General features: G+C 48.0%; 1 protein-coding gene across 2 annotated transcripts in view; it reads left to right on the plus strand.

Annotated features, from left to right (window-relative positions):
* NAT10 (N-acetyltransferase 10) overlaps positions 1 to 15,696 on the plus strand; it is a 38,809-nt gene that overhangs the window by 4,761 nt on the left and 18,352 nt on the right. Inside the window, exons 1-10 of one of the 2 annotated variants that reach the window (XM_019948303.3) lie at positions 98 to 230; positions 1,075 to 1,190; positions 1,604 to 1,726; positions 3,379 to 3,440; positions 4,858 to 4,972; positions 5,071 to 5,178; positions 8,745 to 8,878; positions 10,081 to 10,174; positions 10,318 to 10,416; positions 13,799 to 13,935. In XM_019948303.3, coding sequence (XP_019803862.2) covers positions 1,691 to 1,726; positions 3,379 to 3,440; positions 4,858 to 4,972; positions 5,071 to 5,178; positions 8,745 to 8,878; positions 10,081 to 10,174; positions 10,318 to 10,416; positions 13,799 to 13,935 — 785 coding nt within the window. In that variant the 5' untranslated portion in view covers positions 98 to 230; positions 1,075 to 1,190; positions 1,604 to 1,690. Of the gene's footprint in view, positions 1 to 58; positions 231 to 1,074; positions 1,191 to 1,603; positions 1,727 to 3,378; positions 3,441 to 4,857; positions 4,973 to 5,070; positions 5,179 to 8,744; positions 8,879 to 10,080; positions 10,175 to 10,317; positions 10,417 to 13,798; positions 13,936 to 15,696 lie in introns of those variants that run through there. The other variant, XM_019948301.3, reaches the window with a different exon arrangement.

Raw genomic sequence — 15,696 nt, forward strand, 5'->3', positions numbered from 1 at the left:
GCTCCCAACTCTAGCCTCTCTGGTTAACTGGCTTTCATGGGATGGGGGGTGATTGCAGTCATCGGAAGAAAAGAATGCGACAGCTGCAGAAAAAAATAAAGAGCGGGACGCTGAACATAAAGCAAGATGACCCCTTTGAACTCTTCGTAGCTGCCACAAACATTCGCTACTGCTACTACAATGAGACCCACAAGATCCTGGGCAATACGTTTGGCATGTGTGTTCTCCAGGTAGGTGACTTGCCCCAGCCCGTGACTGGAGTCAGAGTGCTAGGGAGTGCCTGGGCTGCTTGGTCACCCACAAGGACAAGTGTACAGAGCGGAGAGGAGTCACGTGTACTCCTTGCCCCAAAGCTTCATCTGTGGAGGACTTGGCCACTTTCCACAGGAACTGGATAACTCACCAACATTAAAAGAGCATTTTCTACCAAAAGCAGCACTTGTCTAGAGATAACCAAACTGGCAGTGACGCTCCATCACAACTGGGTCTAACCAGCTTGGTAAAGCACTGAACTTTGAGTGACCCTAGCACCCCAGATCCCTATTAGAACTAACTGAAGACTTTTGTGACCAGAGAGCAGTGGGACTTGTTTTAGCTAACTAGGGACGGACCCGAGTACTCGGACGTCCTATCCAGAGTGCTTGACCGAATAACCACCCCTATCATTGCCCTTCTCGTCCTTAAAGTCTCCTCGCTTTCTCCCCTCAGAGAAGCAGCTGGTGAGTTTCTTCACTGGTATATATTTTCTCTTGCCTGGCAAGTTGATAGATTAAGTTTCACATTTGTCTTTGTTTTGAGCTCTGGTGGTCTTTGTTTTGTTCTTTGATTCTTTGGCACCTGTGACTCCATCCGCCGCCCGCCCCCTCCCCCTGCCCCAGCCCCACCCACCAAAGAAAACATTTAAGCACAAATCCTCACATTTAAGCACAGGTCCCCACAGTTTGATATGTATTTATTATATGCATGCACTACTATGATTACGTGCATCGTAAAACATACGTTTTAAAATATAAATTAAGAAATGAGGTGGGAAATTTTGAATAGGAGTTCTAGTTTTTCCTTTCCGCATTCCAGTGGGCTGTCCATACACTGCTGGCTTACAACCCACCTTGGAGGCTGAAAAGAGCGTTTTGCCTGTTCTCACCCCATCGCTGACTGGTAGGGAGCTGCTTCTGCTCACTAGTTACCAGGTGAAGTGATGGTGGCAGCGGCTCCCCCATGTGGTGCAGTTGAGTTTTGTCAGACAGTTTCCATCTATGAACAGAGCAGAAAATGAGTGTGAGGTATTTCTGAAATTCAAGTGTGAATCAGTGTGGATTGGAGGACTTCTTTCCGAATAAGATTTTATGAGGGATTACGGGAAACACTTTGACATGTAAAACCGGGTATACTTCTTCTCCAGGGCTGGGCTCTCTTCTGTGGTCCCCTGAGTAAGGGACTGTGTGTGTGTGCCTGTGTGTGTGTGTGTGTCCTGGTGAGTCAGGTACGGGGTATGGTGTTGAGTTTGTACTCTGAAGCCCTCCTTGTACCTTATCGCCTGGCCCCTCGTTAAGCTTCCCAGTGGGTGCTCTTTGCAGCCAGTTCTAAGGTTTCCTTTTTCCAGGATTTTGAAGCTTTGACTCCAAACTTGCTGGCCAGGACTGTAGAGACAGTGGAAGGTGGTGGGCTGGTGGTTATCCTCCTACGGACCATGAACTCACTCAAGCAGTTGTACACGATGACCATGGTAAGTGTCTGTTTTTTTCTTTAACTTGATTGTGGTGGTTCAAATCAATCTGTGTTTTTGCTGCTTTCTTTTAAGAACTCCTACTGAGCAACTCCAGTGAGCGGTCAGTATAATTTCTAGGCTGGGAGCTCTTTGGAGCTAATGAGGAATTTTCTGCAGAGAAGCCTCAGTGGCCCTGGGTGTGCTTAGGAATCTGTGAATTTTGCTTTTGCTCTCAGGCATTTGCAGATTCTACACCAGTGAGATTCAGACATGATGCAGCTGTTGTGTAGTTCAATTTCTAAAACAGTATCCCACAGAGAGCCACGCCAGTGCTTACATTTGTGTACTACAAAAAGGGGACCACGCACAGACGTCCTCACCTGCCCTCACCCTAATGGGTAGTGGAGGAGAATTGCTGTCCCGCTCCCGGACTGGCAGAAACTTTGACTCCAGGGGGTGGGGGGGGTATTTTTTTTTTGCCCCAGCTGAGGGAGTGGCTGGAAGGGTTTCCCTGGATGAGGGCTGGTTCTGCCACATGGGTGCGTTGAGCCGCAGGTTTGGAGTCAATGTACATTGCCAGCTGCTCAGGAACTGTTAGGCTTGGCCTCAGGGTTTCATGAGCTGCATCCGCCCGGTGAAGTGGACTTCCTTCAGATCTCAGTGCCTGCTTCCTGTCGCCCCATCGGCCCCAGCCCCTCCGGCCTCCTCGGAGGTCTTCAGGTGCGCCCTCTCCCCTCAGCAGACTCTCACCTGAGGGCCTTCACGCCGTTTCCACGGAGTGTCTGCTGGCTCACTTCCTCGCTGCGTTCCAGTCCCTGCCAAGATACCACTTCCTCAGTGCGGCCTCTCTCACACCCTGTGTAGCATATGTGGTTGGCCTGTCACTCCTCAACCTGTTTTATTTTGCTTCAAAGCATGGTACAGCCACCTAAAGTTAGACATTTATTTGTTTATTGTCTGGCTTCCCGTGCCAGTCTCCAAACTTTATGGGAGCAGGGACTTTGTTTTCCTCCCTGGTATATTCCCTGATCCTGGAAGGGTGCCTGGCCTTTAGTAAGCCCTCCTGAAATATCTGTGAGTGAGCGAATGTCTGTGCCCACGTCACTTTGTTTGTTCCTCCTCCCTCTCTTACTTGGCTGCCTGCTTACCAACTCAGAGGGCCTTCCCTCTCTACCCTATATAAGTATTCCCCCTCCCCACCCCCCCATTGGCTGCCCCTGCACCCTGTTTCTCATTCATAGCATTTGCCAAAATTTGTATCTATTTACTTGTTTGTCTCCGTCCAACCATTTGACTGTAAGCTTCAGGAGAATAGGTTTCATGCTTTACTAAACACCGGTGTGTGCCCAGCTTGTCTGGCGTTGGCATGTGCATTTTATTGAACGAGTGAATATGTTTTGTGCTGCTGGATAAAATGTGGGAACAGTCAAAGGTGAGGTGAGGGGACATTTGTTGTGGTAAGAAACATTGCATTTAGTGTCTGAGTCTTGCTGCAGCAGATCGCATCCGGCCAGTTTCGCATGGCAGGTTAGGTAGGAGTAGATGTTGTTTCTAGTAGCATCACTGGTGCCTCTTTTATCCCAGGGCTGTTTGCTGGAACTTCTTCACACTTGGACGCTGAACCTCAGTGGGATTTGGGTGCCTCTGTTAATGGATGTTGTCTCTTTTAGGACGTGCATTCAAGATACAGGACGGAGGCCCATCAGGATGTGGTGGGAAGATTTAATGAGAGGTGGGTCTGGAGCACGTTTCTCACTTCCTCAGCTGTGGGGAGCCACAGTGGGAGGAACATTTTCACCTTGGACCCAACTGAAAGCTGTGCTCTGTCTCAGGGAAGATAGTGCAGGAGCCCCAAATGGTGAGATTCCCGATAGCAGCGGTAGTTGTGCAGCTAACTGGAAGCAATAAAAGTGAGTGGAAGGCTGGGGCCTGGATTCTATCTTGCTTCTGGCCCTTACCAAGTCTCTCTCCCGCTCTGGCTTTTAGCCTACGCATCTGTCAGAGGGGTGATTTGTCTGGACCACTCTTTTCCCAAATGTGTTTCACAGAACACTGATGTTTAAGAGGGACCTTATGACAAAGGGGTTCTCTGGTCCAGTACGTCTGGGAAATGCTGATATGGTTTTTCCTTTCTGAGGATTCACGTGAGCCTGTTTTAGCCTCTGAAAAGTCTCACAGCACCAGGGACCCCAATTTATTTGACCACAGACCCCTTTTTAGGGAACGCCAGTTAGCAACACGTGAAACACCTTAAGAAGAAAGAAGCCATGTCCTAAGTCAGTGGATCTCAACTGGAGCAGTTTTGCCCCTGGGGAGACTTGGCAGTGTCTGGAGACGCTTTGATGGTCGTGACCTGCGGTGAGGGCGGGAGGCTGGTGGCGGTAGAGGCCAAGGGTGCCGCTGAACAGCTTAAAAGGCACCGAAAAGCCCCTCCAACAAAGAATTATCTGGTCCAGAATCTCAGTAGTGCTGAGGTTTAGGAATCCTGGCCTGGGTGAACTGTGCGACCTAATTTCAGTCGCCTCTGAAGCTGCTCAGTAGGAGTGGGCCTGGAGGTCGCCCAGCGCTACTGGCTGGAAGGGAAGCCTGTGAAAGTAGTGCGGGAGGCCCTTTTCTTGCAGTTGTGGGAGAAGCTTGGATTTTATAGCCAAACACATGTTTTGCTACATGCAAAAATGTTTGTATTATAGTGCTAGAGGGAGCTTTCCCCTCCACCCTTTCCTTTATTTTCTCCTCCTTGTGGCAGAAGGTCAGTCCATTTGTGTATGCGTTTGTTTCCCTGTGTGGCTGGTGAGCACATGTGGGGTGGCTTTGGCGTTCCCCATTCAAGGAGACACGTAGTGCTAAAGGGTGAACCTGGCAGGATGGGGGAAGGGCCGGGGCACCCTGGAGCAGCGGGCTTCTGCACAGTAGGGGCCCTTGTAATCAGTCGCTTAAGGGAGTTCCCCGTTTGCTTGTTTGCTCTATAAAGCATGTTCGGGCCTCGTAAAGGAGGCTGGGAATCATCCAGCACTGCCCTCCAGATGACGGTGTTGGCTTTCTCCAGCTTTCTTAGAGACGTGGGGCTAGATGATTTTCCCGGAGAAAAGCCCTTCCCTTGTTGTGCAGACACTGCCCTCAGCACCTCACGACTGCGGTTTCTTCCTCAGGTTTATTCTTTCTCTGGCCTCGTGTAAGAGGTGTCTCGCCATCGATGACCAGCTCAACATCCTGCCCATCTCCTCCCATGCCGCCAGCGTTGAGGCCCTCCCTCCCCAGACCCCGGTGAGCTGCCGGGGGCCGGGAACGTGGGGCAGGCTGCGTTTTCTGTGCTGGCCCTCCCGGGGTGGCGGCAAAGCTTCTCCTCCTCTCCTGTCTGGTAGGAGGAGAGTCTTGGGCCTTCTGGTCTGGAGCTGAAGGAGCTGAAGGAGAGCTTGCAGGACACCCAGCCTGTGGGCGTGTTGGTGGAGTGCTGCAAGACCCTAGACCAGGTGAGCGTGCGTTCGGAACGTCCCCAGCCCAGTCTGCACGGCACGGAGGGGAGAGACAGCAGGCGGAGAGTGACAGACGCCAAGCTAGAACAAGGCTTGGCTCCTCCAAGGGCGAGGTCCCTTTTCTGTTGCTCACTCTCAGGCGTGCAGCAGCAGCATGTGTTCACAACAGTGGTCCAGGATTAGCTCCCCCTTCCCCACGTTATCAGGGAGCTGGGGGTCGGGGGGAGGTGGGTTACATTTATGGAGGAACGCCACAGGCACGGGGTGCTAGACCTGTGTCCTTTCATTTTCATTATTTTTTTTTAATTTATTAAATTTATTTATTTTTGGCTGCATTGGGTCTTCGCTGTTGCGCTTGGGCTTTCTCTAGTTGCGGCGAACTGGGGCTACTCTTCGTTGCGGTGCGTGGGCTTCTCACTGCGGTGGCTTCTCTTGCTGCGGAGCAAGGGCTCTAGGCTCGCGGGCTTCAGTACTTGTAGCTCGTGGGCTCTAGAGCGCAGGCTCAGGAGTTGTGGCACATGGGCTTAATTGCTCCGCGGCATGAGGGGTCTTCCCGGACCAGGGCTCGAACCCGTGTCCCCTGCATTGGCAGGTGGATTCTTAACCACTGCGCCACCAGGGAAGCCCCCATTTTCATTAAGTTTTGATGATGTAAAGGTTTTCGCTTATGCCTTGTTCCTAAGTGAGGAGAGCTGGAGGCTTCAGTGTGGGGGCTGATGAGGGCCGTGTGGTGAGGATCCTCTGTGTACCTGATCTCTAGGTACAGACAGCAGGCTGGGTGGGAGCTGCCAGGATGCATTTCTGTGCTCCCTGAAGTGGCCAGGGCTGGTAAACTTGGCTTCTCCGGTGGTTCCTGGGCGGTGATGGGAGCTGAATGGATGTGGCCCAGAGGCCTGCAAGCTGTCGGGTGTGTTCAGGGTTCTGGTCCAGCCTGAGCCAGCCAAGCAGCACAGGCCTCTCTCAGCGCTGGGCTTTTCCCTCATGATGGAAAACAGCTGCAATGATGCCGCCCACTTGGGGCTGAGACCCAATAGGGTGGATTCCCTTTCCATGCTGGAAGTAGAATCACCAACCACGCAGCTCTCTCTGCAGCCCCGGCTGCAGGCTCTGGGTTGCTTTCAACCACTTCCTGGTAACTTTATCACCAGAGACAGGGAGTGAGAGAGAGGATAGGGAAAGGGCAGAAGAGGGAGAAACTATAATACAGTAGTATTGTTATAAGAAAATAAATGACCCATGGCAAAAAAATTTAAAAAATCAGTAAGTAGGAAAGTGTGCATTAAAAATAGAAAGTGGTGTTTCTCCTTGGCTGTCCTGCTCTGCAGAGACAGCTACTGTTAACGGTTTATTGTGTGTCCTTTTGGATCTTTTTCTGTGCATATAAATGGGTATTTTTAAAGTGTGCAAAGGGAAGGTGGTCCCCATTAGACATTTGCCTTGATTCCAGCTTTTTTGCTATTATAAGTAATGCTATTAGGACATTCTTACAGATACATTTGTGGGCACTGTCTCTAGGATAATTTAACAGGAGAATTGCTGGGGTAGAGTATGTGTGCATTAAAACAGGTGTCATGCCAGGTTATGGAACCCGCACCATGTATGAAAAGGCCTTTTTCTCTGCAGTTTTGCCAACACTGGGTACTGTTAAACTCGTATATCTTTACGAATCTGATATGGGAACATAGGATCGTTGTTTCAATTTGTTGTTACTTTAGTTATGAGAGAAGCAGGCACTGTTTTCATATAATTACTGGTTATTTTGTTTGTTTTTATAAACCACTCTGCTTTTTTGTATTGGTTTTTCATTTTAGAATATTACTTTAGAGTGCATTTTTAGTCCAGATTTCATACCCTTTTATTATGTTTGTAGATTTTGCCACTTATGTTTTATCAGAGTTCTTCACTTTTCTACTCTAAAGCAAACAACAAGAGGATAAAATACAGTGTTCGGCCAAGGCCGAGTTAAGGCGAGTAGGACCTGGATCCCCTCTGAGTGTTTCCATCTGGAGAGACTCTGGCTTCCTGAAGCCCCTCCCCTTCCTTCCCTTCCTTCTGCCTGGGACTGCGTCTTATCGGTATCTTCTGAGTGTCCATGCCCAGTCATGTAAGGCAGCTTCTTCAGGACCAGACAGGCCAGGCTGGACAATCTGGCCTTCTTCCCAGTCTCAGTGGCCTGTTCCCAGGGCAGATTCCCCATGGGGAGCAGAGTCTGGCCCCTGAGTAGTGTTATGGTCCCTCTTCTCATTAAGTGCCACTGACACTCCTCTAGGCAGGGGCTCAGCAGTAAACAAGAGGGACGCACCTGCTTTATGGGGCTTACATTCTGGTGGGATGAGGAAGACAGGGAATCAAGGAAATAAGCAAACCACATATTGTAGTAGAAGGTGCTGTGTAGGTGGGGAAACATGAAGAGCAGCGAGGAGGGATGGGGAGTGCCGGGAGGAGGGAGGGGTGCTGCGGGTCTCTGTCTCGTGGTCAGAGAGGGCCTGGTGAGCAGCTGCTCTTTGAGTGGGCTTGAAGGAGTTGAGAAAACGAGCCACGTGGCTCTCTGCAGGGAGAGTGCTCCCGGCGGAGGGGTCACCAGATACACAGGCCTCAGGTCGGTTCTCCTGGTGCGCTCAGGGACTCACAAGGAGGCCGACTGGGCTGAAGCAGAGCGAGTGGGTGAGGGTAGGAGGAAACGATGGAGGTCAGACCGTGCAGGCCATGCAGGCCCCTGGGAGGGCTTGGCATTTACTCTGGGAGCGATGGGGGCCAGCAGAGAGCTTTATGCTTATGGTCTCTGCACAGCTGTCAGAGGGATCCCCAGGCTGGCTTTATTTATTTAATCCCCGTTATCATGCTTTTTCTTTTTAAACAAATACACAAATTATTTATCCAATTGAAGGAATTCTTATGCTTCTGGAAGCCAGCCTTAATTTTAACAGGATTGCCTTGTGCTGTGTTGAGTCTAGGTTGTAGGGGAACGAAGGTGGGAGCAGGACTGATTAGGAGGCTCCTGTAATAATGGCGGCAGTACAGGGTGGTGGCTTTGACCAGAGTGGTGGAGGAGGAGGATGGTGAGGAATGTAGAATTTTTATGTTTTGAAGGAAGTATGGACAGGATTTGCTGATGAATCAGGTATGGGAGAAAATGGAGAAGACTTTTGGCCTAAACAATTGGACAGTTAGCTGAGCTGGGGAAGATCGTAGGTGGGGGAGGATTGGAGGGGATGTTAGGTGTTCAATGTGAGATGTCTATTAGATGTACAGGTGGAGGGCAGAGCAGGGGCAGTTGCGTGTATAGAAGAGTCTGGTGTGCGGGGAAGAGGTCTGGATGGAGGTATGAACTTGGGGGTTATCAGCACCTAGTTGGTGTTTAAAGCCTTGAGACTCAGAGGGGACGATTAAGGGAGTGAGAGTCCAGGTGTTGGGCCTTGCTTTCTGGCCAGTAAGAACTGCCCTGCAGCCCCTCCGCCCCCGAGTTAGCCTAGGCATCAGCCTGAATTCTCCGCAGCGATGGTGGTAGATGGCTGGACCTTGGCCTTTCTCAAAGCTCACCTAATATGTTTCTCTTTCCACAGGCCAAAGCTGTCTTGAAATTCATTGAGGGGATCTCGGAAAAGACCCTGAGGAGTACTGTTGTGCTCACAGCTGCCCGAGGAAGGGGAAAATCTGCAGCCCTGGGATTGGCTATTGCTGGGGCGGTGGCTTTTGGGTAAGGGGGTCCCCATCTTTAGGCACTCTGAGCTCTGAGGGAGCAGTGTGCAGGAGTAGGGGGTCAGGGGACAGGGAAGCTGCTCCTGGGTCTGAGCGGGCTCCTGTGTGATTTCTCTAGGTCTTGGGTTCCTGTCTAGAAAGAGCAATGCTGTTTCCCCCAAACCCCCAAAGGTGCACATATATGTGTGCATGCACACACAGACACACACCAGGGCCAACTCACTATTTAGAGTTGAACAAACACACAGGAGCAAAGAAATGGGGGTAAGAAACTTAAAAACTCTCAGGAGATGAGCATGAATATGACCCGCTTTGCTGACTTAGAAAAGTACAAGTTTGACATTTTAATGATTTTGATCAGTAGAAGATCTTGTTTGCTCCTGAGGAACTGCATTTGAGTGTGATGTTCCTTTCCATTCTTTTGTCCTGGGCGGAAGACTTCTGCAACTGCCAGGAGATCATGTACTTCCAGCTTCCCAGACATAAATAACGGACCTAGAATTTGCCACGTCCCGTATGCATTCTCTTCCTTGGTGCTCCTAATTAACAATGTTAGCGTTTCATAGATGGATAAACCCAGGCTTAGGGAGTTTCAGTGACTCACCCAAGACCCCCCCAAGTCAGTGCTGGTAGTGCTGGGGCTGAACTCGGCTCCTGACTCCTAGTCCTTTGTTTCTCTCGCTGCTCTGGCAGTACCACTCAGCCCCGCCACCATCAGCATCCTTTACACTGAACAAGGATTCCTCAGAGGTTAACTGTGGCCTTAGCCTGAGCACAGTTGAGCACTTTGGCTTCACGGTTTGAAACCCTCACAGCACAGCTAGTGATGAGAGTGAAGCCCTCTCCCGTCCCAGGGTGCAGGACTGGGGAGCCGCGTGCCAGCCCTGGCACTGAGGGAGCAGTCCCCACAGTGCCCTCAGCAGGGTGCTTTCACAGATGCTGGTAGCTGATTGCTGGGATGTGCTACCTTCAAACTGGTAATGCGTTTTCATTAGGTTGGGAGGAAGAATACCCTCAGGTCTGGAGTTGCTTTACTTTTCCTCCCCAAAACGTGTGTCCTGATTTTTTTTCTGCCACTGTCTCTGGTTATCCCCTGTGTAACAGGGGCAAACAAAAATGTTTTCTTTTTTTAAGTTCTCTAAACATTTCTTAGATTTCCTAATTACTTAAAAAAAAAAAAATCCTCCTTTTGTTCAACAGCTACTCCAATATCTTTGTTACCTCTCCGAGCCCGGATAACCTCCACACTCTGTTTGAATTTGTATTTAAAGGATTTGATGCTCTGCAGTATCAGGTAGGAAATTAGGATAAGAGCTTATTTTGATTCCATGCTGAGTATAAATCCAGGTGAAGTCTTTAGAATGCAAACTTTCGTAATATTTAGTTTCTAAAGCCTGTTTCTGACGTTTGGCATTGGTTTGGCTCTTTCCCTATTAGGAGCATCTGGATTATGAGATCATTCAGTCTCTAAATCCTGAATTTAACAAAGCCGTGATCAGAGTGAACATTTTCCGGGAACACAGGCAGACCATTCAGGTGAGGCTTGTTCTAGAACCCTACCACGTGGGGCCAGTGTCCTGCTGTGTATAAACGCTCTAAGACGTCTCTTTTTATAGTTGTTTTATGTGCTGTGTAATTGCATATCTTTTAGACAGCGTTGTTGTTTTACGGTAAACGTGTTCCAGATTTTCAGCCTCTTCTAAAGAAAAACATTCGAGCAGACTACCAAATGTATGTAGCCAGATGGGAAAGTTGTAGTTTTGTCCCTTGAAAATTGAGTGAGTAGGATTGTAAGTATGCTAATCAGCTAAGAGAAATAAAATCATTTTTTCGGACATTTCTAATTTTGCATAGTTACAGCAGGTTTTGAAATGATGCATCTGTAGCAAGGACAATAAATAACCTCACCATTTAAAAGAAGAAAAGTTCTTTGTAAAATGTACTCTGAATCTTTGTGGTTTAGCCGGTGGCCTATTTTCCTTTTGAAACAGTGTTTCCCCGAAAGCTCTGTGAATCTCCAGTGCTCTGTAAGCCTGAATGGTCTGTACGTGTCCAAAGGCTACAATTTTGTTAAATCGTGACAGGCTTGCAGAAGGGATGGAGGCCCGTGGGCTCCTAGTGGAGCAGGTTATTGATCACTTTTGGAGTTGGGTTGGGGTGGGAAGTGGGCCAGGCCAACTTGGCACTTTACGCCCTTGAGCTTTATGCCTGTGAGGCATTTGTATATGTCTGTCAAGGAGGTATACCTTTTATCAAGGATCCAGGTTATAAATGAGGTTCAGTGTTTGTGCCTTTTTCCCTCAAGGACCTTAATTTTTTTCTTGCTGGGTCTCTTTCTAGACTCTCTTCTCTCTGTGCGTTTCTTCCTACTTTGGCCTGGTTCTCTCAGCTGAGGGGAAGAGAGTCCAGTGTTGGGGTAGGGCGGGGTGAGGGGCAGGCTGCAGGCCCTGAGAATACAGAGATCTGTTAAAACTCAAGAGAAACACACAAACCAAAGAGGGAGAAGCTTTCCGTGAAATGCCTGGCTCAGCCCTCGCTGCGCCTTGGATCTGTCATCAGAGACCTTCTCGTATTACCAGAGTCCTTTTGTCTCCAGGCTGGAGTTGAAGCGCAGAAGAGGTGACCTGACTTTATGAGGCTACATTTGTGTCCCTTTGAGACCTCTTCTTTCTTGCTGGAAATTGCGATACAGCAGAATATTAAAGTCGGCGGTGCCTCTCCAGGGGCCTGCTTCCTGCTGCTTTTATGAGGTGCTTGTTTAGTTTTTCTCTGTAAGGATCCAAGATGTGGGGCCTTCCTGAGGACATGTATCTGCTGTCGGAAATGAGTGGGGTCTCTGCTCCCTCGACCCATCAGCTTCCAGCAAAGCAGTTAAAAAATCTCACCTGTAATGGAATACTTGAAAACTACAGGAAAGCACAGAGACCAATATAAGATAACACTCAGGTGCCCAGCACTCAGGCTTAAGAAATGCTGATGTTTTGCTGTTTGCTGTGTTGGTTTCACGTTTAAAAAGCCACTCCTGGGCTTCCCTGGTGGCGCAGTGGTTGAGAGTCCGCCTGTCGATGCAGGGGACACGGGTTCGTGCCCCGGTCCGGGAAGATCCCGCATGTCGTGGAGTGGCTGGGCCCGTGAGCCATGGCCGCTGAGCCTGCACGTCCGGAGTCTGTGCTCCGCAACGGGAGAGGCCACAACAGTGAGAGGCCTGCGTACCGCAAAAAAAAAAAAAAAAAAAAGCCACTCATATTTTTGTTTTAAAGATCTGAATCCTCACAGACACGGTTGAAGTCCCTCCTGTACCCTTCCCCATTCATTCCCTTCCGCCGCTCCCCATACTGTGCTCTGAGATTGGTGTGTTTCCTTTCTTTTTCTTCTCTTTTTTAATAAATTTATTTATTTATTTTTGGTTGGGCTGGGTCTTCATCACTGCACGCAGGTTTTCTCTGGTTGCGGTGAGCGGGCTTCCTATTGCGGTGCACGAGCTTCTCATTGCGGTGGCTTCTCTTGTGGCGGAGCACGGACTCTAGGCTCGCGAGCTTCAGTAGTTGTGGCTCGCGGGCTCTAGGGCGCAGGCTCAGTAGTTGTGGCACACAGGCTTAGTTGCTCTGCAGCATGTGGGATCTTCCCGGACCAGGGCTCGAACCCGTGTCCCCTGCATTGGCAGGCGGATTCTTAACCACTGCGCCACCAGGGAAGTCCCTGGTGTGTTTCCTTTCAATTCATTTGTTTATATTTCACTACATAATTATGTATCCGTAAATGGTAACGTACTATACTTGTCTTTCTTTAGCTTGCCTTTTTTTCACTCAACATTTGTTTTCAAGTTGGTCCAGATTGAAGCTTGTAGATCTGGTTGATTCATTTTTAAGCACTATATGAGCACATTACAGTTTATTTATATGTTTCTAGAATTGGAATTGTTGGGTCTTAGGGTATACGTAGATTTCCATCTTTCTCGGATTTTGCCAAATTCTTCCTTAAAGTGTTTGTACATATTGACATTCACCGCAGCACTCTCGAGTTTTTGTTTCCCCACGTCCTCACGAACACTGGGTGTTTTACTGCTATTTAAGTTTTGCCCGTCTGCGTGTGAAGTGGGGTCTCCTTGTTGTCTTGAGCATTGCTGTGATGACTAGTGAGGTTGAGTACCTTTGTTTATGTTAGTTGGCTATTCAGGTTTCCTCTCCTGTAAAAATACCTCTTCATAGACTTTTGCAAACTTTAAAAAGAGCAGGAACCCCTGTAGGAACTGAAAGGGTTGTTTATACGCATAAGGGTGCCAAGCTCATGGCAAGTTTGTGACATTAGATGGCCCAGCTAATAATATAAATAAGGATGTGTGAGCACTAAGAAGGTTATAAGTCTTAGAAGTGTCCCCACCAGTGCAGGGGGACCTGGGCTTTATATTGATGGTGTCAAAGCAGGACACAGTACCCAGAGTGTAGGAGATGCTTGAGAAACTCCTCGCCTTTAGCCATTGCTGGGGCCAAGCTTGCCTCTGGCCCACTGGCCAGAGTGAGGCTGGGGAGAAGCCTGAGAAGGGAGAGAGGAGAGAAGGGGAGGCACCACCTATCACTCAGCCAGGTCCCAGGTAGGGCATTTTTACAAATTTACCTATTTTTTTTCTCAAGCAGCCATCAGGTATTTCCTCCATTTTCTGGAGAGGAATCTGAGGTGCTGAGATGAAGTGACCTGCCCAGGGCCACACAGCCAGTGGTCGACCTGTTTGGACCCAGGCATCTGACTCTAAGCCCATCCCAGCTTTGCCCTGCCAGGGAAAAGCGAGGAGGAGGAATGAGAGAAGAAGAAATGGGACTGGGGAGAGAGAGTAAAGAGAGGCCTTTATGGTGACTCACCAGAGATCACAGCCATGGTATCAGGTGGCCAAGCTAATAATACAAATTTTTCTTTCTGGCAGTATATACATCCTGCAGATGCTGTGAAACTGGGCCAGGCTGAACTTGTTGTGATCGATGAAGCTGCTGCCATCCCCCTCCCACTGGTGAAGAGCCTTCTGGGGCCCTACCTTGTGTTCATGGCATCCACCATCAACGGGTGAGGCACCTCGGGCAGGAGCCGTTGCTCCCATTGTAGGTTGTTGCCAGTTACATAGCATTTAACGAATGTGACCTGGGCCTGGGTGGGTAGGGCTGATTCCTGAAGTTTGAGTCTTTGGGGCTCTGCTGCACTCTCTCCTCAGCCTTCTCCTTGGCAGCTGGCCCCTTCATAGTAAACTACAGCTCACTTCTGGTCCGAGCTATGGCCCACCAGAACAGGCAGCACCAGACTGAAGAACTTCATAACCCAGCTGATGAGTGTCTCCTTCTGTCTGTAGGCCTGATGAAGTTCTAAAGGGCACATGGATGGCAATACCAGTGTCTTATCTCTGAGGCTTATGTGAAAATATAGTATTAAAGTAACTGTATAGTTATCATAAGAAAGCAGGCTCAAGAGCTTTTTTAAAATTTTGAAATATTTAGTTCTTGTTTGCTTTAGAAAAGCTAGAAAGGTAAGGTAAGCAAAAAGAAAAATCACTGGTGATCTGACCATATAGAGACAACTTTTTCATTTTGAATAAGAACATAAACATAGTTTTCATAGTGTTTTGAATTTGTTTTTTTATATAAAGAATATACTGGGAATTCCTTGGTGGTCCAGGGGTTAGGACGCCGAGCTTCCACTTCTGGGGGCCTGGATTTGATCCTTGGTTGGGGAACTAAGATCCCACAAGCTGTGCAGCATGGCCAAAAAAAAAAAAAAAAAAAAGAATATACTGGGAAATCTTTCCTGTTCAGTGTATACATATCTTCAATATAGAAAAGGTTTCTATATGGAAGTCACATCTTGAAGAGATAATTCTATATTATAGATTTATTATTTGACTGCTTTGCTTATACTGAAAACAGTTAAGTAAAATGGGTTTTACTCTTTTTTGATAACTGCTTTATTGAGATATATTTAAAGTGTATAATTCAGTGATTTTTAGTATATTCATAGAGTTGTGAAACCATCACCACAGTCAATTTTAAAACATTTTCATTACCCCAGAAAGAAACCCCATATCCTTGCATTATCATCCTCCAGTTCCTTCCTGCCCCCCAGTTCTAGGCAACCACTAATCAACTTTCTGTATCTATGGATTTGCCTATTCTGGACACTTTATATAAGTGGAATCTTAGAATATGTGGTCTTTTGTGACTGGCTTCTTTCACTAACCATAATGTTTTCAAGGTTCATCCGTGTAGCTTGTATCAGTACTTCATTCCTTTTTATGGCTGAATACTATTCCATTGTATGTTTATGCACATTTTGTTTTTCCATTCATCTTTTTGATGGTCATTTGGGTTGTTTCTCTCTTTTGGCTAGTAGCAGGAATGCTGCTGTCAACATTCATGTACAGGTTTTTGTGCAGACATGTTTTCTGTTCTGTTGGGTGTATACCTAGAAGTGGAATTAGTGGGTCAAATGATAACTTTCTGTTTAACTGTTAGCGAACTGCCAGATTGCTTTCCTAAGCAGCTGAACCATTTTACATTCCTCTCGCAGTGTCTGAGGGTTCCAGTTTTTCCATGTCCTTGCTAGCATTTATATGTCTTTTTGATTGTAGCCATCCTAATGAGTATGAAATGGTATCTCATGTGGTCTTCATTTGCATTTCCCTGATGGCTGATGATGTGGGGCATCTCACATGCTTATTGGCCATTATTTATCTTCTTTGGAGAAGTATCTATTCAGATCCTCTGCTCATTTTTCTAATTGAGTTGTCTTACTTATTATTGAGTTGTATGGAAGGGTGCCTTATATGGTCTAGATACA

This window comes from Tursiops truncatus, chromosome 8 (genome assembly GCF_011762595.2).
Source record: "Tursiops truncatus isolate mTurTru1 chromosome 8, mTurTru1.mat.Y, whole genome shotgun sequence".
Lineage (NCBI taxonomy): Eukaryota > Metazoa > Chordata > Mammalia > Artiodactyla > Delphinidae > Tursiops > Tursiops truncatus.